Genomic DNA, 23,187 nt, shown 5'->3' on the forward strand with positions numbered 1-23,187 from the left:
TGGGTTGGAACTGACTCAATGGCACCTAAGAACAACAACAACAGTAGGGAATTGGTTCAATAAATTATTATACATCCATTATCATTGAATTAAATGGAACCATTTAAAAATGAGATTGTAGAAGTGTGTTTCTTGCCATGAAATATGAGGGCTATCAAAAAGTATTGCTGTAGAATCATTAAACAAAAAACCCCTCTTTTAAACAAAAATGTCAAAATGTGAAGCTATTGTTTCTTGACATATCATCCATCTAGGTTGTAGAAATAATTTCTTTTAGAAAAGTTAATACAAGACTTGTTCCAAGAAAAGGAGCCATAGTGGCATAGTGGCTTATGCACAGGACTGCAAGGGCAGCAATTTGTCACCACAACTAGCTGCTCCAGGAGAGAAAGATGGGCCTTTCTATTGCCAAAAAGATTTGCAGCCTCAAGAACCCAAAAGACCAGTTCGATTCTGATTTATAAAGTCACTATGAATTGGAATCAATTTGATGACAGTGAGGTGTTTGTTTGTTTTTTGGGGGGCGCAGGACTTAGGCCCAAGGAGATAGAGATTAAAGAGGTTCTAAATGTCACACTTTTCCTCTTTCGTATCCCTGATAGCAACTATCACTTTCCCCCTTAGTACAATCTCTCATGTCCCAGGATTCTGCAACTAGTTGCAACATCTCATGGAACTCATGCAGTATGAAGGAAAATGGTTCACAGGGGTGTGGGTGCAATAAGTCTCAAATTTAAAGTTTAGATGTCTTCTTAGAGCAGCGGTTCTCAACTTGTGGGTTGCCACCCCTTTGAGGGTTGAACGACCCTTTTACAGGGGTCGCTGATTCATAACAATAGCAAAATTACAGTTTGAAATAGCAACGAAAATGTTATGGTTGGGGGCGGTCAGCACAACATGAGGAAATATATTAAAGGGTTGCAGCATTAGGAAGGTTGAGAAACACTGGCTTAGATGCAGGGGTCCTCAAACTTTTTAAACCAGGGGCCATTTCACTGTCGCTCAGACCCGTTGGAGGGTCGGACTATAGTTAAAAAAAAAAAAAACTATGAAAAAATTCCTATGCACACTGCACACATCTTATTTTGAAGTAAAAAAAACAAATGGGGCAAAAACACCCGGCAGGCCGGATAAATGTCCCCAGTGGGCTGCATGTGGCCCGCGGGCCGTAGTTTGAGGACATCTGAATACTCCTAGGCCACAAGGCTGCAGAAACTGGTAAAATCAGGTCAGGTGTTAGGCCTCAACTCAAGTCCAAAGAACCAAGCATCAGGCAGAAGCAAGCCAGGGCCAGAAGTGAAAATGTCGAAAAGCTAAATTAGGTTTCCTTGTTCAATCAGGAAGGGTAGGTAATAACAACAAGGGCAAAAATAATAATAAGGCTTTAATGGAAGTGTGGTATTTGCTTTTTGGACACTATACCCCCAGGAAACAAAGGGTGATGACTTGAGTCACACCTTCTAGTAAAGTAGAGACTCAAAATGCATCCCACCTTAATTAGGATAATAGAGACGGAATCTTGGTCTATTAGGATAATAGAGAACTCCCTCTAAAATGACCACAGGTATAGAGGCTAGAATTTATAATTCATCACAAAAGGGATTATGGCTTGAATGGCCATAGTAAGTAATTGATTGCATCTCATCAGGCTATCCACTTGGGAAGGTGACGTTTTCCAGCTCTCTAATCCTCCAAAGAATTCTGTGTTCTTCCATTTGCACCACATCGAAAATAGCAGTTTGGGCATCCTCTAGTGAGTCTCAAATTGCGTTCTTTTTAATGTTCATTGAGTTTGGTGATCAAAAAGAAGTTGAAGGGGGTAAGATCAGGATTGTAGGGTCAATGGGGGAAGGTTTCACAATGAAATTCTTGTAAGACAGCCCATGATACCTTTGATGAATTGAGCGGGTGCTTTGCCCTGATGGAAAATAAGCCATAGGTCAGCTTTCCCAGCCCCTCTTCTCACCAACGCAGTTTTCCATTTTCTTACCACTTGTTCCTAATAAACCCCATGATCATCCTCGATCCTTCAAGGAAGTCTGATTTTTGAATCACCCCAGAACAGTGAACATCCCCTTCTGAGCAGACTTCTCTGCTTTGAACAGGCCCAGCAGATCTCCACAGCAGCAACACTATTTTCATTGTACCTTGCTCTCTAGATTGTATTGGTCAACCCAGGAGTCATCCTTGGTTACAATTAGTTCTATAAAATCATCTTTATTACCTTTGATCTTCTCAATACTTTTGGCACCAATCAAACTGAGTGAAAATTTGTGGAGGCTAAGTTGTTCTCATAAAATTGAAAATGCCCAAATCACATTAGATCCCAACCTCAATAGCTATCACTACGCTGGTAATCATCTGTGATCATCCTCCAAATTTCTCAATTTGTCATATTGGTGGTCTTTCCTCTCTTGGCTTATCTTTCAGGTCTGCCCAACCTTCCTTAAAATATTTTATCCATTTAAAACGAATTTTTTTTGAAACGGGGGAAGCATTACCTTAAGCTTTTTGGAACGTCTCAATGAGTTTTGAAAATGTCCATGTTTGTTTTGGTAAAATAATTGATATTAGCCCTGACTTCAAAATCATTTTCCTATGGCACCATATTGAGACTAAAACAAGTGTTTTAATGAGAGAGCTTATCTGCAGCCATCCACTGATCACAGAGACAGTTTTTAGCCACATTTTGTAAGGAGTAAACCCGTGCATGTATGCACTGGAACCTGAGTAGCAATGCTTTTTGACTTACCCTTGTAGGTTCAGGATACCATGCTGGAGAGGTAAGTGAAATTCAGAGCAGTGATGAACTTGTTTGCCATGCCACAGCGCTTGGACTCTTTCTATAAGTATTAGCAAGCCCATGAAGGACATTTTTTAATGGCAGAAAAGACTAGCAATTTAAATAGATTCCTCTTGTTGTCTTGTTCTTGAAGGCCAAGAGATTAGTGAACAGACTATTTCTTTTTTTTTAAATTATTTTGTTGGGGGATCGTACAACTCTTATCACAATTCATACATCCATCCATTTGTGTCAAGCACATTTGTACATTTGTTGCCCTCATCATTCTCAAAACATTTGCTTTCTACTTGAGTATTGGTATCAGCTCCTCATGTTTTCCCCTTCTCGCTCCCTCATGACCCCCTGATAATTTATAAATTATTATTATTTTGTCATACCTTACACTGTCTGACATCCCCCTTCACCCACTTTTCTGTTGTCCATCCTCCAAGGAGGAGGTTATGTGTAGATCCTTGTAATCCATTCCCCCTTTTTACCCCATCTTTCCTCCACCCTCCTGGTATTGCCACTGTCAGCACTGGTCCTGAGGGGATCATCTGTCCTAGATTCCCTGTGTTTCCAGTTCCTATCTGTACCAGTGTACATCCTCTGGTCTTGCCATATTTGTAAGGTAGAATTGGGATCATGATAGTGGGGTGGGGTGGGGTGGGGGAAGCATTTAAGAACTAGAGGAAAGTTGTATGTTTCATCGTTGCTACACTGCACACTGATGGGCTCATCTCCTCCCCACTACCCTTCTGTAAGGGTATATCCAGGTGCCCACAGATGAGTCTTGGGTCTCCAATCTGCGCTTGCCTTCATTCACAATGACTTGATTTTTTGGTCTTTGAAGCCTGATACCTGATCCCTTTGACACCTTGTGATCACACAGGCTGGTGTGCTTCTTCCATGTGGGCTTTGTTGCTTCTGAGCTAGATGGCTGCTTGTCTACCTTCAAGCCTTTAAGACCCCAGATGCTATATCTTTTGTAGCCGGGCACCATCAGCTTTCTTCACCACTTTTACTTATGCACACATTTGTCTTCAGTGATATGGGGAATGAGAGCACCCAGTGATATGAGTTTTTGTTCTTTCAAGCTTGATACCTGGTCCCTTTGGCACCTCATGATCACACAGGCTGCTGTGCTTCTTCCATGTGGGCTTTGTTGCTTCTCAGCTAGATGGCCACTTGTTTATCTTCAAGCCTTTAAGTCCCCAGACTCTATATCTTTTGCTAGCTGGGCACTATCAATTTTCTTCACTACATTTGTTTATGCACCTGCTTTGTCTTCAGCAATTGTGTCAGGAAGGTGAGCATCATGGAATCCCAGTTTAATAGAACAAAATCTTCTTGCATTGAGGGAGTACTTGAGTAGAGGCCCAATGTCCATCTACCTTAATACTAGATCTATAAATATATGCACATAGATCTATTTTCCCATCCTCATATATAGATATATTTATATATGTACATGCCTTTATTTAGACCTACAAAAGCTCAGGACAGACTATTTCTATCGTCCATGGAGAAATGAGGGTCTGGGGTTATGAACATTAGTGAATAGAATTATAGGACAGACCTTGGCAAGCCAGCAAATTAATCTTTGGTGGAGAATTAATATGAGCTGTTGTTCTTAGAAATCTCCAAAATTCTGTGTGCCATTGTAGGTGGTGGAGCCAGGAGAACAGTATCTAGATGGTTGGACCTGGTAAAATTGTGTGCTAGCCCCAGCACCATCTCCCACACCTCTATAACTCTAATTGTTCTCTTTTACTTTTCCTGCCCTCTAACAGCTGGTCTGAGTAACCTATCAGATAAGTTAATCTATAGTGACTGGTCCTCCTCATATTTCTTGTAGGACTAACACATCCTCTTGTTACCAACACTGTCTTCTTTAGGCGCTATAAATATTATGCTTTTGCAATGTAATGTTGGGATGGAGCAGAAATGGATGGGAGGCTGAATAGTGATAGCAATGAACTGATATGACTATGGGGACAGGAACAGAAAGCAGGCTGTTCAAGTCATGACTGAGAGATTGAACAGAGAAGATTTGGGAACCTAGAACCAGAGGAGTAGCTCACAATCAGAGGATGAATTAGGACAGCAGCAGTGTACCCAGTTGTGATGCTTAGGAAAGAGTTGAATTTACAAGTTTCTGGGCAGGAGAACTTTGGAGCCGTCCAGGGAATTTCCTGGGGAAGCTGAGAGAGGAATTTTCCATCCAAACCAGCTGTAAAGACCTCAATGTTGTAAGGATTCAAGGATTGCAAGAGTTCACCGCATCTGGGGATGAGGCAAGTTGGAGCTGGTACTCTGAAACCCATTGTGTAAATGTAATTTTCTGTCCTGTTAGTTTGTGTTTTGAAGTGTCTCACATTGTAGAAAATAGATCTTGTAAACTGTTTGAGGACACAAGTGTGGAACTATTCAGGTGACTCCTGGGGTAACATTGGGATCAAGGGACAGGGCAAGAGTCTAAAGAAGGGAAGCCCCCTGGTGCCTGCATTGTGTTAGGTTTGAGGTGCAAAGTGCGTTGAAGTAGGTAGAGAATCTGGATTCTTGTCAGAGAGCTGGTCAGCACCTTTGTCTGCAATTTCTTTATCTGCAAAATGGGGATTAATTGCACAGCCATGCCTAGCTCAACAAGTGATGGGAGAATGGACCTACTTTGTAGCACTTCTTTATATGCTACTGCTCTTTTCTTGGGGTGCTAAGCTGGGCAGAATTCAGCATGGATACAAAATGAGAAGTGGGTGCTGGGATATATTCAGATGCTTCCTCATCTTCCTTTAGCCCTTGTGTGCATTTTCAAGTGTCCCCTCTTCCCACTCTATTTGGAGCTGAATCAACAGTTATCTTTCTATCTGCTTGTCTAAAACACACGCTACCAAAATTTGGAGGTGGTTGGAAGCCACCTCTATTTCCAGTGTTCTCTCTTCCCAGGGGCCAAAGCTGAGGGCCCTTGTGACTCATTGGTCCTTGGGCCTCTGAATTCAAATGCTATTTTCCTGTGACTCTTTCAGTTAGTGGTACTCATAGGGATATGGCTCAAGCATGCCAGAGCAGAGAGTTTCAAGGTTATAAATCTTTGAAGTTGCTGAAGGAGAGGCCATACGATTGCTGGAAATAGAATATAATGAATGCATGGTTTTCCACCCTCTACACCCCCAAATCTGCTGCTTTGACATGTCTACAAATATCTGTTTTAAAGATGGCTTGAAAAAATATAACCTGTATCCTTGTGATGGAAATCAATAGGAAAGATGAGAAAGGCCAAAGTGTTGCTTGGGATGACTTGGTCTCATGAAAGGAGCTAATGGAAAATCAATTTAGAGTCAAGCCTCAAAGGAAGTTGGATCTATGGCTGAGTGGAAGATAATATAAGCCACTTTACTGGCTGGGAACTGGAGGTTTGCTCCTTTTAGTAGATTTCTAGGTTTCTGGCTTAGGATTTTCGTAGATCAGAATGAACCAAATTGAGCAGTTATGGGGAAATTTACCTCCAAGACCTTCTCATCCTCTCTTGGCTGTATGTATAGAAAAGCAGGAGTTAATTGTGGCGGCCCAGTGCTGTGTTTTACTTCTCTATCTAGCATGTTCGAGGTGCTTTGAGTAATCCAGAAGCTCATGGCTCTTTGGTGACTCCCGAGAGAGGTATTGTGGAGCTTTCTGGGGTAATTGGGTGGTTGGTTGGGAGCTGTCTATTCTCTGTGTACTGAAGCTACTGAATAGCCTTTGAGGAGCCTGATGCTGGGTAAATGTGCAGTCTTCACTTTGGTTCCTTGTCTAAGGAGAGTAATTTTACTGCTAGATCAGTCGTAAAGAAAACCCGCTCTTTAGGGATCCGGTAGGGAGCAGGGATAAACTCATAGTTATATGATTGAAATTTTAAGTCTACAATCCTTATCTAAAACCATTAGGACAGATGTATTTTAGAAATCAGAATGTTTAGGATTTTAGAGAGGTAATTTAATACCTCTAGTGTGCTTTACATGTACTTCAAGTGAGGTCTGGGGCAGCAGCATCCCATAATCAAGTAACATGATTTCTATCAAAACGATCTTTCTTTGCTGTAAGTGGAATAAATAAAATCTGTGAATAGCCTCACATCAGTGCAAGACAGGTTTTGTTACCAAATTGACTTTGGGGGTGGGGAAATTAAGTTTTTAGAGGTTTTTGGGGGGTGGGGTTAGATTACAGATAAGAATTGTAGACCTGTAATTTTCACTGGTTTTGTGCTTTTCACCAAACTGCTCCAATGGGGTAGAGACATATTCACAATGAATATTTCCTGTGATGGGTTCTTGGATACAGTGCCGGTGTTGGACTCCTGGCCATATTTTTTTTCAAGATTCTTCCTTCCATTCTTCTTTCTCTTCTTCTGGGCAGGGACTCAAGTAGGTGTCTTTCATTATAGAGGTGTTGTCTTTCCTCCTTCCTTCAAAACAGAAACTGAGAACACATACATGACAAAGCTAACAGTCCATATAGCAGATCATATATATGTTAATATATGTTAATAAGAGTTCTCAACAAAATAGTGCAATGAATCCGTGCTTTCTAAACAATTCCATTAAATGACTGCAGTTGGCAGGACTCTACCAACACGAGTTTCATTCTGTTGTGGATTCTCAACTCCTGACAGAAGATTGGTGATTTGAACCCATGCCGAGCTGCCTTCCTAACCACGAAGTCAATGGGTTGAATCCATGAGCCTCTGTAGAGAAAGATGAGGCTGTATATGGCTGAAAAGATTTAGAATCTCAGAAACCCACAGGGGCAGTTCTACTCTGTCTTAGAGAGTCGGTATTGGTTGGGAATCGACTGGATGGCAGTGATTTTTTTTTGACTTTGAGAGGTGCCCTAGAAGACAGATATGTTGATCTGCTTCTGAAAGGTCATAGCCTTGAAAATGCAATGGAGCTGTTCTCTTCTGCACACGAGTTGTCACAGGTCACAATCAACTTGAAGGCAACTAACACCCATGACAGTCCTGTCCAGTGTCATTGACCCCCTATATCCACTGTCACTGAGTCAATTGTGACTCATAGCAATTCAATATTTAGGGTTTCTAAGACTGAATATCTTTTTTTAAATCATTTTATTAGGGGCTCATATGACTCTTATCACAATCCATACATACATCAATTGTGTAAAGCACATTTGTACATTCATTGCCCTCATCATTCTCAAAACATTTCCTCTCCTCTTAAGCCCCCGGCATCAGGTCCTCATTTTATCCCCTCCCTCCCTGCTCCCCCCTCCCTCATGAGCCCTTGATAATTTATAAATTGTTTATTTTGTCATATCCTGCCCTGTCTGACATCTCCCTTCACCCACTTTTCAGTTGTCCGTCCCCCAGGGAGGAGGTCACATATAGATCCTTGTAATCGGTTCTCTCTTTCCAACCCACTCTCCCTCCACCCTCCTGGTATCGCCACTCACACCACTGGTCCTGAAGGGATCATCAGCCCTGGATTCCCTGTTTCCAAAGGCTGAATATCTTTATGGGAACAGATAGCCTCATCTTCTCCCCAGAACTGCTAGTGATTTTGAATCACCAACCATGTGGTTAGCAGCCCAATGTCTAACCTACAGGGCTACCAGTGCTCTGACAGTAGTAGTTCAGATAGTTGAAACATTCTTTATATGGTTGCCTGTGATCGAATCTCCTGGGGTCATTTGTTAAGCATTCAGATTTCTGAGCTTTGGGTCATAGAGAATTCCTAATCAGGGAGCCCAGAAACTTGGATGGTCAACAAGTTTGCCAGGGACTTCTCTGTGCCCCCTGACACTTGAAAACTGCTGCGTGAATAAAGGCCAAACTGCCACAGCTTTTAATCTTTTAATCCTGGTCTACGTCACACCCAGAAGCATGGAATTGATTTGTCTCCTAGAAAGCCAAAGTTCTGGTTTCATTTGCCCTGGGAGGAGACTAGAAGAGCAAAAGCACCCAGGCTTTCTTGGAAACAAACCCATCAATCAAAGAGAGGTTTGGAACTTGGGGTTGCTGCACTGATAAAAATAGGACACCCAGTTATATTGGAATTTCAGATAAACAATGAATTTTCATTTGGTATAAAAATGCCTTAAAATAATTAGGACCACATATACTAAATTATACACCATCTGAAATCCAATTTAACTGCAAAGCCTGCTTTTTAGTTTCTACATCTGGCAATACTGGGCATTGATAAACCATACCTTCCCTCACAGGAAGCAAAGTAGAAGCCATTTGTGTATGTGTCCCATGCTCAGAATCGATTTTCACTTGCCCTTGGCTTAAAGCTTCTGAGATTGGTCATTTGTATCATATTGAAGTTGAAGCGGTGAAAGACTGAGTCAAATTAAACCATGCTCTAAGACAAGAGGAAGTGTTCCAGGGGCTGAACGTTCTCTGGTGCTGCTTATTTACCTAGTGCTGTTATGATCCAGTGAACCTAAGTGGGTGACTTAGGAAACAGAAATGTATTGTTGCACAACTGAAGAGGCTAGAAATCTGACTCCAGGGTGCCAGCTTTAGGAAAAGCCCTTGTCTTTTGAGCTCCTACTTCTGGGTGAGCATCATGTGACTCTCTCCTATCTCTGTTCTCTTGAATCTTTCTTAATCTCTTCAAAGGGATTGTTGTTAAGTGCCAATGAGTCCATTCAGACTCCTATCGACCCTGTGCACAATAGAAGGAACCCTACCCACTCCTCATAGTGTGTTCTGACCTTTGAGACCATTTGTTGCAGCCACTGTGTCAATTCACTTGGCCTAGCGTCTTCCTCTGTTTTACTGCCCCTCGATTTTATCAAGCACTGTCCTTCTCTGGGAACTGGTCTCTCCAGATAGCACGTCCAAAGTACAAGATGCACTCCATACTAATCCATCCTCATTAACATAACAACGAGGGCTCATTCCCGAATGGGATTATTACTAACAGCCAAGAAGTTAGGATTTAGAACACATATTCTCTGGGGACATAATTTAATCTATAATAGGGCTTATGAATAATCTTTGAGATTCTGTTTATTAAAAGTTTCCTCCATAACCTACCCAGAGAATACATTCCTTCTCTTTTTCTGTGTCTCTCTATATGTATGTCACATACACAGACGTACCCAAATACACAGGAGTGTGCACAAACACACGCATGAGGAGAGCTTCCAAAAGTGTGTGGGAAAATTCCGTTATCTTTTGCACAAGAAATTTAAAGCCTGCTCATATACAGAACCATGTATGCACATACACACACATATAAACTCAAAACAAACAAAAAATACAAACCCCAAACTCATTGCTATGAAGTCTATTCTGGTTCATAGTAACCCCATAGGACAGGACAGAACTACCCCTGTGGGTTTCCAAAACTGTAACTCTATGGGAGAGCGCTGGTAGTGTAGTGGTTACTTGTTGGGCTGCAATCCATAAGGTCAATAGTTTGAAACCACCAGCTGCTGTGTAAGAGAAAGATGGGGCTTTCTACTCCCATGTAGAGTTACAGTCTTGGGAACTCTCCAAGTCGGCATTGATTTAATGGCAGTGAGTTTAACTCTTTATGGGAGTAGAAAGCCTTGTCTTTCTCCCAAGAAGCAGCTGGTGGTTTCGAACTGAGCTTGTGAGTTGGTAGCACAACTTGTAACCACTATGCTACCAGGGCTCCTTATTACACACACACACACACACACACCATGTGCTTATGCAAATCCAAACATATACTATGAAAAACTCCCTCCTTACCTTTATAATTTTTGTATTACCTTTTTGTTAAGAGTTTTCATGATTAAAGTAATTTTCCCTCAAATGTTGAAATAACACAGACTCCCAGTGTCCCACATTTCATTTAATAACCATACTTCTTTTTCAATTGCAGATCTTTCTCCTGGCCTGCCCTCCATGTCAAGGAGCGATCGTTGTCTTCAAGTAAGGGAAAATTGTTTTCTTGTATTTTTTTTTTTTTGCTCTGTTGTTATTGCTATACAGACTGCTAACAAAGAGTGATGAGGACATTGTTGTGAGCACCTTGGTAACCCCAAGAGACTGATTCTTTCCTGGTCTTTTCCCAGACAAACATCTTTGAGGGTCCCATGAAACAGGACTGTTATATTTAAAGATCTGTATGTTGTCAAGCCCTTAAACATACCCTTTAAGCAAATCCATGGAAGGTTGCTGTCCCAGTGTTTTTCTGCAGAACATACTAGGGGCCGGACAACTTCCCTCTTCTCAAGGATCTTTTTATTGTGATCCTATTGCTGTAGTGAGGATATGGTTCTTCCCTCTGAAGGCACACACACACACACACACACACACACACACGCACGCACGCACATGCAGATAGAACAATATTACTTTATTAAACGCCTTGACTTTTCTTCAAAATGCTGTTGAATTGATTCCAACTCATGATGAGCCCATGTGTTGTAGAGTAGAACTGCCCCATAGTGTTTTCAAGCCCCGGTGGTATAATGGGCTACAGAGTGGACTCCTAACTGCAAGGTCAGCAGTTCAAACCCATAAGCCACTCAGTGGGAGCAAGATGAGGCTGACTGATCCTGTAAAAATTCACAGCCTCTGAAACCCACGTGGGCAATTCTGCTTTGTCCTGCATACTCACTACGAGTTCGAGTCCACTTGATGTCAGTGAATTTGGTTTGGAGTTTCATCTTTATGGCAGAAGATCGGGTCATCAGGGTTTCACACGTAAAGCTTATGGGTGGGTTTGAATGGCTTACCTTTGGTTGAGAAGCTGAACACAACTGTTTGCCCTACCAAGGCTTCTTTTCTTAAAAATAGCCAGCATCAAATCCATTAATGTATATTGGAGGCAAATCATGTTTATCTGAAAGGCAAATTTGCTTAAATGAAATTCTCATGAGTCCTAGAAGCCTCATTTTAAATGTGAGTTTTGACCTCACTTATCAAATCTTTTATTAGAGTTGTTAATGAGAAGCTAAATCAGTCAAATTAATTTCATCCCTTCCTCCCTTTCCGTGGCCCCCATTTTAGAGCTGTTCATGAGCAGTGAAATGGCTGCTAGCCAGAGGGAGAGAACAGGAAGTAAGGAGCCTAGCAGAACCTTGGATAATTGAGAGTAGTGTAAATGGCTTTCTGATTTACTTAAGTCATTAAATTGTTAGGGGGTGGGGTGGGGATACCCCATTTGCTACTTCCGAATAGCCATTTAAGTCTCTTGCCTTAAGTGAGAATCTTTCTACTGGGTAATGGGTAATGGATCCTGATTTCATATTTGAACAGCTCCTAAAGGGAAGGGGTATTTAACCTTGTTTTCCTCCCTTGATTTTCCAAAATGAGCTCAATGATTCAGTGTAATGTTTTTAGAGTAACATTTATGGATTTTATTTCATCATAATGAAAGTAACAATATCCATTTTAGGAAATACAGAAGCACATAAAAAAAAAAACTAATCATTGCCTATAATCCAACTCCAAGAGATCATTTTAGGCAATTTCCTTTCTTCTTCTTTCTTTTTTTTTGTGATAAGCAGAAAGCATATAGGGTAGCTTTTGTTTTCTCATTGTATCGTTTCCCAGTTTAATTGATTTAGATATATGTATAGCTGCATAAACATGTAAAATTATTGCTGAAAATTTTGGTGGTAAACTGTATAGATGTAATAAAACATGTGTCCATTGTATTCTTTTCACATATATAATGCAGTGACACTGATGATAATCATGTTTTGCAATCATTCCCATTAGCCTTTTCTGAAATTAATCTAGCACATTTGCTGAAACTGAGTTTCTGATTTTCTGTTGTTCACTTTTTTCTCTTCCTCTTTGTGTCCTTGCTCTACCTTTCCCACAGATTCCTGCATATTACCTAACCAGTATGTATTGTTTCATATTTTTCTTCATGCACATATAATTATACATACATACATACATACGTACGTACATACTTGTCCTTATATGGGAGAAAGACAAGGCTTTCTATTCCCATAAACAGTTACAGATTCAGAAACCCACAGGGACAGTTCTACCCTGTCCTATAGAGTCCATATGAATCAGAATCGAGTTGATAGCAGTGGGGTTCTTTTTAGATATATGCTTATGTAAATATAAGTACATATATAAATGGATATGTACATACACACATATTAAAGTTCACACAGAGTTTAGGAATTTTTTTGTTCTTAGTCATTGTTTTAGAAAAACAGGTTTCTAAAAAAAATAGGTTTCTGTTATCTACTTTTAATATATCTTGCTTTTCTCATTCAACAATATTTCATAGAAATCAATGATGGTATAGCTCTTAACTCTTTCTACAGATTGCAAAATATTTCATGGATGACAGTAATTTAGTTATTTAGAAATTCCTCTATTATTGAGTATTTATGTACTTATGTTGTTTCCAGATATCTGTAACTAACACCCCCTACCAACTTATTGCCATTGAATAATTCTGTCGCATAGCGATTCTATATAGGGTTTCTGAGGCTTGATAAAGTTTCCTAAATCTTTGTAGGAGCAGACATCCTCCTCTTTCTCCTGCAAATTGACTGGTGGGTTTGAACTTTATAGTTAGCAATCAATGCTTACCCAACAGCAACGCAGGGCTCCTTTCTATCAATACAATCAGTGCTGAAATGTATCATTGGACATAGGCCCTTACATACTGGTGCTTTCAATGAACACTTATATGCACATACATGTATACAAGGATGTCTCCACCCCCCAAACCGGATGTGATATGAAGGGGATAGTGCATTTGGAGTTCATTCCATCAGGTCAGATTGTTAATCAAGCTTTCTTTTTAGACAAAAAAGGCCTGATTGGTGGCAGATGGAGGACTGGTTTTGACACTACAACAATGCACCTGCTCATGCAGCCATCTCAGTGTGCCAGTTTTTGGCAAAAAACAGCATGGCTTTCTTGCACCACGTTCCTGACTCACCTGACCTCACTCCATGTCACTTCTTTTTGTTTACATGAATTAAGAGGGACATGAAAGGACAGCAATTTGATGATGATATAGAAGAGGTGAAGAAGAAAAGACAACAAAAATAAATAAAGAAAAGAGGTGAAGAAAAAAAACGAGGGAGGTGCTGTCAGCCATTGAAACAGATGAGTTGGAATAATGTTTCCAAGAATGGAATAACGAATTTGACACATGTATTAAACGTAATGGAGAGCACTTTGAAGGTGATAAGGTGGTTTTGTAAAAAAAAAAATTATATACATAGCTTTGGAGGGGGGCTGGGAATTCCGGTTTTGGGGGGAGCACCCCCTAGCAAATACAAGATATCAAATCCACTGTCCTCGAGTTGATTTCCATTCATAGCTACCGTTTAGAGTTTCCCAAGGCATTGTAAATCTTTACAGGAGCAGACAGTCTCATCTTTTTCTTGCAGAGTTTCTATTGGATTTGAACCATCGACCTTGTTGTTATTAGCCCAAGGCTTATCCAACCAGGGCTCTGTGTGTGTGTGTGTGCGTGTGTCATTGTTGTCCCTGACTTATGGTTATCCAATGCACAGTAGAATGGAACACTGCCCAGAAATGTGTGTGTATATATGTATATGTATTTATATTATCACCGGCAGTAAGTATTATGGTTCTGTTTAAAATTTAACAACTTAGCAGGCATATTTTCTTTACTATTAGTACATTTCAGTATTATTTCATATGTGATTTATTTTTGTCCAATTAAATTTGGTCTTCCTGAATTGCCTGTATATAGCATCTGCTTAGTTCCTTCGTGTTATTTTATTTTTTCCTCATTTGTAACAACTCTGTGTATCTTAGAAATTGATAATTGGTCTACAACCATTGTTACAGTTATCTTAACCAAATCTTTGTTTATACACTGGATTTGCTTATGGTATATTTTCCATGTACATTGAAAAATATTTTATATGTCCAAATAGGACTCTTTTCTTTTTGACTTCTGGATTTCCAGGATTGGTGCCAGCCCATATCTATATTTTACATCTTGTTCTTGCTGTTGTGCACCATCAAGTTGATGTTGACTCATAGGAATCCCATGTAACAGCATAGAGTTGCCCATTAGGGTTTTCTGGGCTCCCTGTCTTTTCTCCTGTGGTGTGGCTGGTGGACTTGAAACACTAACTTTTTGGCTAGCAGTGGAGGGCTTAACCATTGCCCTGTCAGGGCTGCATACATGCATACATACACACATATGAAGGGGCGTGAAAAGTTCAAGGAAAAACTCCATTTCCTTTTAATTACCCTTTCCCCTGAACTGTTTTATGGATTGAGCTGATATTTTCAAGATCAGTGGTTCAAAGCCACCAGCTGCTCTGAGGGAGAAAGATGAGGCTATCTGCTCCCATAAAGATATATAGTCTTGGAAACCCACAAGGCAGTTCTCCTCTGTCTTATAGGCTCCCTATGAGTTGGGATCAAACTCGATAGCCATGAGTTTGCTTGTTTGGTTTTTCTTTTTCTCCATATTTCTCAAAATAATATTCTCTGCTACTCTAATTTTCATTAAAACCTTGGAAGCATCCTATTTAAAACACCATAAATGTCAGTGTACCCAGATGGATAATCCTCTGGTCTTTATGCCAGTTTGTTTGTTCTCTGGGATGCTTTGTTGAATAGCACTACATCTCTTACTTTTTTCTCGACTGATTTTTTGCTGTACCAGCCATGTGTGAGTTTGCTAGCATCTGAGTTAAGCATGTTCTTCATGGACACATGCCCAGTTACTACAGGAAAGGGTATAGTGAGCATAGTAGGCTGCAAGCCTTTTGTTGGTCAGGAGCTGGCAACTCTTTGGAATGGAAAAGGGGCAGGTCTCTCTAGAGGTCTTCCATGATACACTTGACATGAGGGAGTGATGGCTCCCTAGTGCTCTGGCTGGGTCCCAGAGTGCGTCATTTATGTGCGCCTCAGTTGACATGTGACTTGCTAAGCCCCACTGCTATAATTTGCTGATGGAAAGACTCCCTCAGGCAAAAGCCTGCCAAGATTGGAAGTGGTATCTCCCTTGCTCACTACCATAGAAGGACAATGTTGTTAAATAAAGTATTAGTAGGAACCCTCGTCTTATTGGTGATTTTAATGGAAATGTCTCAAGAGTTTCCTTATTGTCACTGATGTTGGCTGGTGACATACATTAGATGTTTTTATTATGTTAAAGAGGTACCTTTTTCTGTAATTTTCAGATTGTGTGTATGATTGTGTTTGTTTTAAATTCAAGAATGGTTGTTGAATATAGCTAATGTTTTCAGGGGGGTTATTTGTGTTTTATCTTTTGAGTTTGTTGGTGTAGGTTCCCAAACCTATTTGGCTTAGCACCGTCTTTTCAGAAAACAAAACAAATTATTCAGTACCCCCCCCCCCCAGTTAAAAACTTTTGCATTGTAGCCCATAATCCAAGATAGAGTATATGGCTCTGCTTTTGCAGCCCTCCTGGATTTCTCCAGCCCTCCCCAGGGGCTGGTATCATCCATTTTAGGAAACAATGTTTTAAGGGGTCTGGCCGCCTAGTGGGTCACGCGATAGGGCTGTTAACTGCAAGATCAGCAGATCAAATTGGCAACCACTTTGGACAAAGTTGAGGTTTTCTACCCCTGTAAAGATTTATAGTCTTAGAAACTCACAGTGACCGATCTACCGTACCCTATAGGGTCGCTATGAGTCAGCATAGACTCGTTGGTAGTGAGTGTTAGTTTTATGTCTGTCTTTGTCTTTTTTGGTTCTTGAAAATCCTACAAGGAGCCCTGTTGGTGTAGTGGTCACATGTTGGGCTGCAATCCACAAGGTCGGCAGTTCAAAACCACCAGCTGCTCCAAGGGAGAAAGATGATGTTTTGTACTCCCCTAAAGAGTTACAATCTTGGAAACCCAGAGGGAGAGTTTTACCCCTTCAATAGGGTTGCTATGAGTTGGCATTGACACGATGGTAGTGAGTTTTTTGGAGTGAATCTCATACTTTTGACTTCAAATAAAGAGTATCTCTGTGTGTCTATAGATAAACTCTAATGCCCGCTAGCTCCAAGTATCCTCTCTGATGCAAACTGCAAATGTAGTTCCTCCGCTTCTGACCCTTACTATGGGAGCGTGTTTAGACCTCACTAGTCACAGACCACAGATGTTGGTTGCAAATTTGGGGGTTCCCAAGGCTCCTTCACTTCCTAGATGCTGCCTACAAATTTTGGGGTTCCCACTATCTTGTCAGGTCCAATAATGGGTTTGAATGACTCATAGAACTCAGGAAAGTGATATTAGCAAAAAAGATACAAAGGAAGAGGGCAAAGTCTGGGAGGTTCCCCCAATAGGAAGCTTCTTTCCCTCATACATTGCTATCTATCACAAACCAAGGCGTTTACCTCAGCTTCAGTGTCCAGGTCTTAAGGCATTTTATTGTGAATTAGGTGGTGTTTACATTTTAGATCATCATTTTGCATGCAAAAAGTTAAACAACTTATCAAACCTTCCAAGAGTATTTCTTGTTTCCACCCCCCTTATATTTTCATTTCTCTCTTCATTATCTTCTCTTTTTCTCAAGTTAACACCTGTCTACCCTCTTGCCTATTGCTTCCCCATTTTCTCACCTAACCCTGGTAGCCATCAATGTCTATTTCTTTTGGTATGAAAGCTTTTATCTGGATTATTCTTTATAACGGTGGTCTTATAGAATACTTGTCCTTTTGTGACTCACTTCACTCAGCATAATGTCCTCTAAGTCCATTCATGTTTCACAGTTTCATCTTATTCTTTAATATTGCAGAGTATTCCATTGTGTGTAGGTATCAAAGTTTCCTTATCCATTCTTCCACTCAAGGGCGTTTTAGCTTGCTTTAGCCTTTTTGCTGCAGAGTTTTTATTGAGTTTTCATGTTGCTGGCATGATTGATTGGGTCATTGTCCCCATGGTTGATCTCCATCTCCAGGTACATCCTCACCAAAGGTTGTACTGCTGTTACCTTTTAGGTGTTTTTGTTCTACATATCCCAACTACAGAGTCAGTTAGCATAAGAAAGATGCTAATTACTCAAAATTTCAAGAGTTTAGAAGTTACTTTCAGAACCCAAGGACAAAGACTACATTATTTGGGTAAAGTTCATCATATATCCCATACCTACTCATTTGCCATATTAATAGATCAAAGATCCTTGGTAGGGCAATGGTCAAAAGGTAGGAGGTTTGAACTCACCAGTTGCTCCACCTGAGAAAGATGAAGCTTTCCGGTTCCATAAGCCTCAAAACCTACGGGGCAATTTTGCTTTGTTTTACAAGGTTGCTATGAATTGAAATTGGCTTGGCGGCAGTGGGAATGAATAGAATTCCTAGTATCAACGGTGTTGCCTTATTGGTCCAGTTGTGAGGATTTTGGTTTTCTTTACATTGACTTGTAATTTATATTGAAGGCTTCAGTCCTTGATCTTCATCAACAAGTGCTTCAAGTTCTCACTTTCAGCGAGCAAGGTTGTGTCATCTGCATATCATGGGTTGTTAAGTCTTCCTCCATTCCTGATGGTATGTTCTTCATGTAGTCCAGTTTCTCAGATTATTTGCTCAGCATACAGATTGAATAAGTATGGTGAGAGGATACAATTCTGACACAAGCTTTTCCTGAGTTTAAACCATGCAATATCCTCTTGTTTTTATGAACATTTAAAGTGGACTCTGTTATTTGTCAGTCAAGGCATGTGGATTGCCCTTGCCTCTGAACATGTTGTTGGTGGTCAGAACCTTGTTTCCATTTCACAGTTGGCAGGCAAGTTGATGCATAATTCTAGCCCAATTCCTAGTGTCTAGTAGCTACTCTTCTTATGGTTTCTGTTGGGCACCTAAGGAATCTTCTATCTTGTTTACCATAGTTTGAGATGAGTGACTTGAGTGTTGGGCTGCTAACCGAAAGGTTGGCAGTTTTCTCTATGAGAAAAAGATGAGGCAGTTGCGTCTAAATAGTTAAAGCTTCAGAAACCCTATGTAGCAGTTCTACCTTATCCTAAAGGGTTGCTGTGGATTAGAATTGACATGATGGCACTGGGATTATCATGTTATGAACATTTTAGTATGTGACAACTACAATATCTTGCATGCCTACTGCTGGAGTTTACTTGTGAAGATTACTTCTCTGTGTTAGTCCGGGTTGACTAGAGAAACAAATCCAGAGACACTCATATGTGTAAGAGAGAGCTTTATATCACAGAACAATTCTATGTTGAGAAAACATCCCAGCCCAATCCAGATGAAGTCCATAAGTCTGATATTAGCCTGTATGCCCCATACTAGTCCATAAATTCCTCTTTAGACATACAATGATGTTGAATGCAGGAAGATCACAGGCCAGTGGGTGGAAAGTCCTGTGGATCCAATGGTGGTGGAAACAAATCTCCAGGGCTCTGGCTGCCATTAGTGTGGCCTTTGAAGGAAGGTGAAACACACACACACACCCCACACAGAGTGAGAGAGACCCGCCTTTTCTGGTGGCAGAATTAAGAGAGAGAGAAGTTCCCAGAAGCCTCATGAGAAGGTCACACTCACAAGGAGGGATCAATCAGGCTGTGACCTGATTGACAGGCTAGACCCACCCCTTTATTCTTTTATCAAATTGACATGAAATTGTGTAACTACCACATTCTCCCAGTATGTAGTGTACCACAACCAATCCCACCATTTCTGCCCTGCTGATATTTGGGAGTTGAAGTCTTCAAAAGCATGAAAGACCTGTTCGGGGCTGAGGTTCTGTGCAGTATGGAATTAGCATGCAGAAAGCCATTTGGCCTTTGGTCTTGGTTCCAAGCCTTATGTGTGGAAGCCAACTAATCAAAGAGAGACAATTTAAGGGCTGGATGTTAACTAAACCTCAAGGTACATGATGTACTCTATCATGGGCACATGTGGAGCCCAATAAACATTTCAAAATATAGAGGCTCAGAGAGCTTCCTGGTTCATGTCCATTCTTGAGAGAGGGTAGAGTGCCCTTCTTTGGAACATGGAAACTCCATGCTGTGACCTCTCCTAGACCTTGTCATATGTGTCTTCATGTATACTCTTTGTTTTGTAATATTACAGTTGTTATTATGAATATATTGTCCTGTGAGCTCTGTGAGTGTTTCAGCAGATTAATGGCCCCAAGGGTTCAGGGGAGGTGGCTGGTCTGAACTGGAATGAGTCATGTGCACTTCAGGACTTGTGACTGGTAGCCTGAAGGGGTAAAGAAAAACTCCAGGCTTGGAGCCAATGCTTAGAAGTTGAGGGTGCTTTGTGGACTACCTCACTTGTAGGGGTTGCACATTGACTCACCCGTAGGTGACTGGGGATAAGAAAGACTTGAGAATTCTATAGGGTGCAGCTGGCATGTGTTGTGGGATTTGTTATCCAGCCCTACACTTTGCTGTCAGAGCTTGTTGGTGATGGTAGACCAGTTTGCATTATTCATACACTGGGCAGGGTTAATGAGCCCACAGCCAGTGCAGGTAGATTGTTGATTCTCCCTGCAAGTAGCAGTTGTGTAGTGGAAGAATGGCTACCCAGTTTTCTGATTACTAGAAGGGCTTTTCTACTTCTTTTGCATCTGGAGAACCCTCCGCAGCTGTCGGAAACATTTCTATTAGATACCTTCTTGTCAACAGTATAATCGGCAATTACAGTTACTTCCTGCAGATGATCTCTTCTCTTCCCAAGTGTGGTAGTTACATAATCTGGTGTCAACTTGACTATTAAGAGTGAAGGGGTGTAGTTTAGCCTGTCAATGAGGTCACAACTTGATGATCTCATTTGGAAGTACTATGGAGATAAATAACTCACTGGAGGCCAGATACACACTCTCTGCTCATCTTCCTTCTGACAAGACACATGGAGCTATGCTAGAGCCCTGGAGCTGGAGGAGCCACGTAGAGACCCCTGCCAGTGCTGAGGTGCTTCCACTGCCACTGGATCCACAAGACTTTCCACTCACTGGTCTGTGATCTTCCTGCATTCAGCATCGTTGCATATTTTGTGTGAGTTTGAGGAGGAATTTATAGATTGGTATCAGACATATGGGCTAATATTGGACTTATGGACTTGATCTGGGATTTTTTTTAATATACAATTACTCTTTATATAAAACTCTTTCTTTTAAAAAAATCATTTTATTGGGGGCTCTTACAACTCTTATCACAATCCTTACATAGATTAATTTTATAAAACACATGTGTACATTCGTTGCTCTCATCATTCTCAAAACATTTGCTCTCCACGTAAGCCCCTGGCATCAGCTCCTCAAAAACCCTTTCTTATACAGATATGAGTGTCTCTGGATTTGTTTCTCTAGTCAACCCTGACTAACACACCAACGCTTGAAAATCCTAGCATTGTAGTTGTTAGCCACCAACAAACTCATTCAGTGAAAAGAGTAATTATCAGTCTGTGTCAAATGTTTCTGCAGCTTTCATGCTAGTATTCTTGGGCTATTAGGACTTCCTCATCAACTGGAGCCTTAAGCCTTTCACATATGGCAACAGTGCTGCTTTTATGATACTGAGTCACGTTTCTCTTAGTAGCTGTAACCTTTTCAGGATATTTCTGACTTCCCGGTTCTGACAAAGATATGGGAAGAGCTTAAATTTCTACTGTGATCTCCCATTTGCTCAGTGAAGAACAGATCTCTAGTACATGACACTACTCTCCAAGCAGTGCCAAGGTCCAGTATCTCCCCTTCTGAAGGGGAAAGAAAACTAATAAATCCGCAGTGCAGCTGATAGGTGGGGCTGGGCCTGAAGAAGCCAACAGCCCTGTTCACTCCAGGCATCAGTCTTGGAGTACGTCACCAGGTGGTTCTGAGCGTACTGGGCTCTGTGTTAAATCTGTTATCCAGGCTGCAGGAGGGTAGGTGCTAGGTCACTGGTATTTGAAATGCCACCTGGATCACCATAAGTTGAACAGGTCTCAGCAGCACTCCCAGACTAAGAACAGATTATGAAGGAATAGCTTGTCCACTATAGAGGAATCAGCCAACGAAAACATTTTGAGTAGCAGCAGAATACTATCAGATACTGATCATCTCATGATCACCTCCAACATTGTTGGAGATAGTGCCAAAAGATAGTGCTCTTTAGGTCAGAAGGCATTCAACATATGACTGAAGAAGAGCTGCCTTCTCAAAGTAGAATCAACCACAATGACATGGATGGAGTAAAGCCTTTGGGATCTTAATTTGCTGATGGTGTAAGACTCAAAATGAGAAAAAAACAGCTGTAATCATCTATTCATAATTGGAACTATGAATTTAGGAAAATTGGAACTTGTCAAAAATGGAATGGAACTCATAAAGATCTATATCCTAGGAACTTGTGGGCTGAAATGAAGTGATCTTGGTCATTTTAAATCAGAAAATCATATGGCTTACTATGCCAGGAATGATAAGTTGAAGAGGAATGGCATCTCATTTGTCACAGAAATTAAATTGACTACATTTGTGGGAAGAGACAATGGAGAAGCTCAATATCAGCAGCTAACATGTGGTCGGAAGACCATAAATTGCTCAGCTATAAGTTCAGGTTGAAGCTAAAGAAAATTAAAACAAATCTACAAGAGCCAAAATATGACCTTGAGCATATCGCACCTGAACTTCAGGAACATCTCAAGAACAGATTTGATACATTGAACTCTAAATACAGAAGACCTGACACCTTGGGATGACATCAATAGCATCATACATGAAGAAAGCAAAAGATCATTAAAATGATATGACAGAAAGAAATGATCAAAGTGGGTGTCAGAAGAGACTCTGACCCTTGCTTTTAATCATGGTCAAGTAGAAGAAATGATGAAGCGAAAGAACTGCTAAGGACAGTTTAGATAGAAAAATGCTAAGGGCACCCCAAGAAGACAAAGTAAAATATTATAATGGAATGTGCAAAGGCTTAGAGTTATATAACCGAAGAGAAGAACTAAAGAAAAACTTCAAGCCTCAAGTTGCAATACTGAAAGATAATATGGACAAAATATTAATTGACACAGGAAGCATCCAAAGAAGAGGAAAGAATACACAGAGTCACTCTACCAAAGACATTCAACCACTTCTAGAGGTAGCATATGCTCAACAGCCAGTGGTACTGAAGGAAGAAGTCCAAGCTGCACTGAACACATTGGGCAAAAACAAGGCTTCCGAAATTGATGGAATACCAATTTCTACAAGCTGGTAAAGGACTGGACTGGAAGTAAACACTCTCTCATCTGTGCCATGAAATTTGGAAGACACCTACCTGGCCAACTGGCTGGAAGAGATCCATTTTTGTACCTCTTGCAAAGAAAAGTGACTCAACAGAATTTAAAAATTATAGAACAATATAATTGATGCCTAATGCAAATAGGATTTTGCTGAAGATCATTCAACAATGGTTGCAGTACATTGACAGGAAGCTGCCAGAAATTCAGGCCATATTCAGAAGTGGACATGCAACAAAGAATCTTGTTGCTGATATGAGATGGATCTTG

The 23,187-nt window shown here is 40.7% G+C and overlaps 1 protein-coding gene across 2 annotated transcripts in view; it reads left to right on the forward strand.

Annotated features, from left to right (window-relative positions):
- The window catches only part of TMEM164 (transmembrane protein 164), a 243,869-nt gene that overhangs the window by 89,551 nt on the left and 131,131 nt on the right, over positions 1 to 23,187 (forward strand). For both annotated transcript variants that reach the window (XM_004710045.3, XM_045298588.1), the window contains one exon: positions 10,642 to 10,691. In XM_004710045.3, coding sequence (XP_004710102.1) covers positions 10,642 to 10,691 — 50 coding nt within the window. The remainder of the gene's footprint in view (positions 1 to 10,641; positions 10,692 to 23,187) is intronic.

Source organism: Echinops telfairi, unplaced genomic scaffold (genome assembly GCF_000313985.2).
Source record: "Echinops telfairi isolate 266 unplaced genomic scaffold, ASM31398v2 ScPeMD7_7427;HRSCAF=8465, whole genome shotgun sequence".
Lineage (NCBI taxonomy): Eukaryota > Metazoa > Chordata > Mammalia > Afrosoricida > Tenrecidae > Echinops > Echinops telfairi.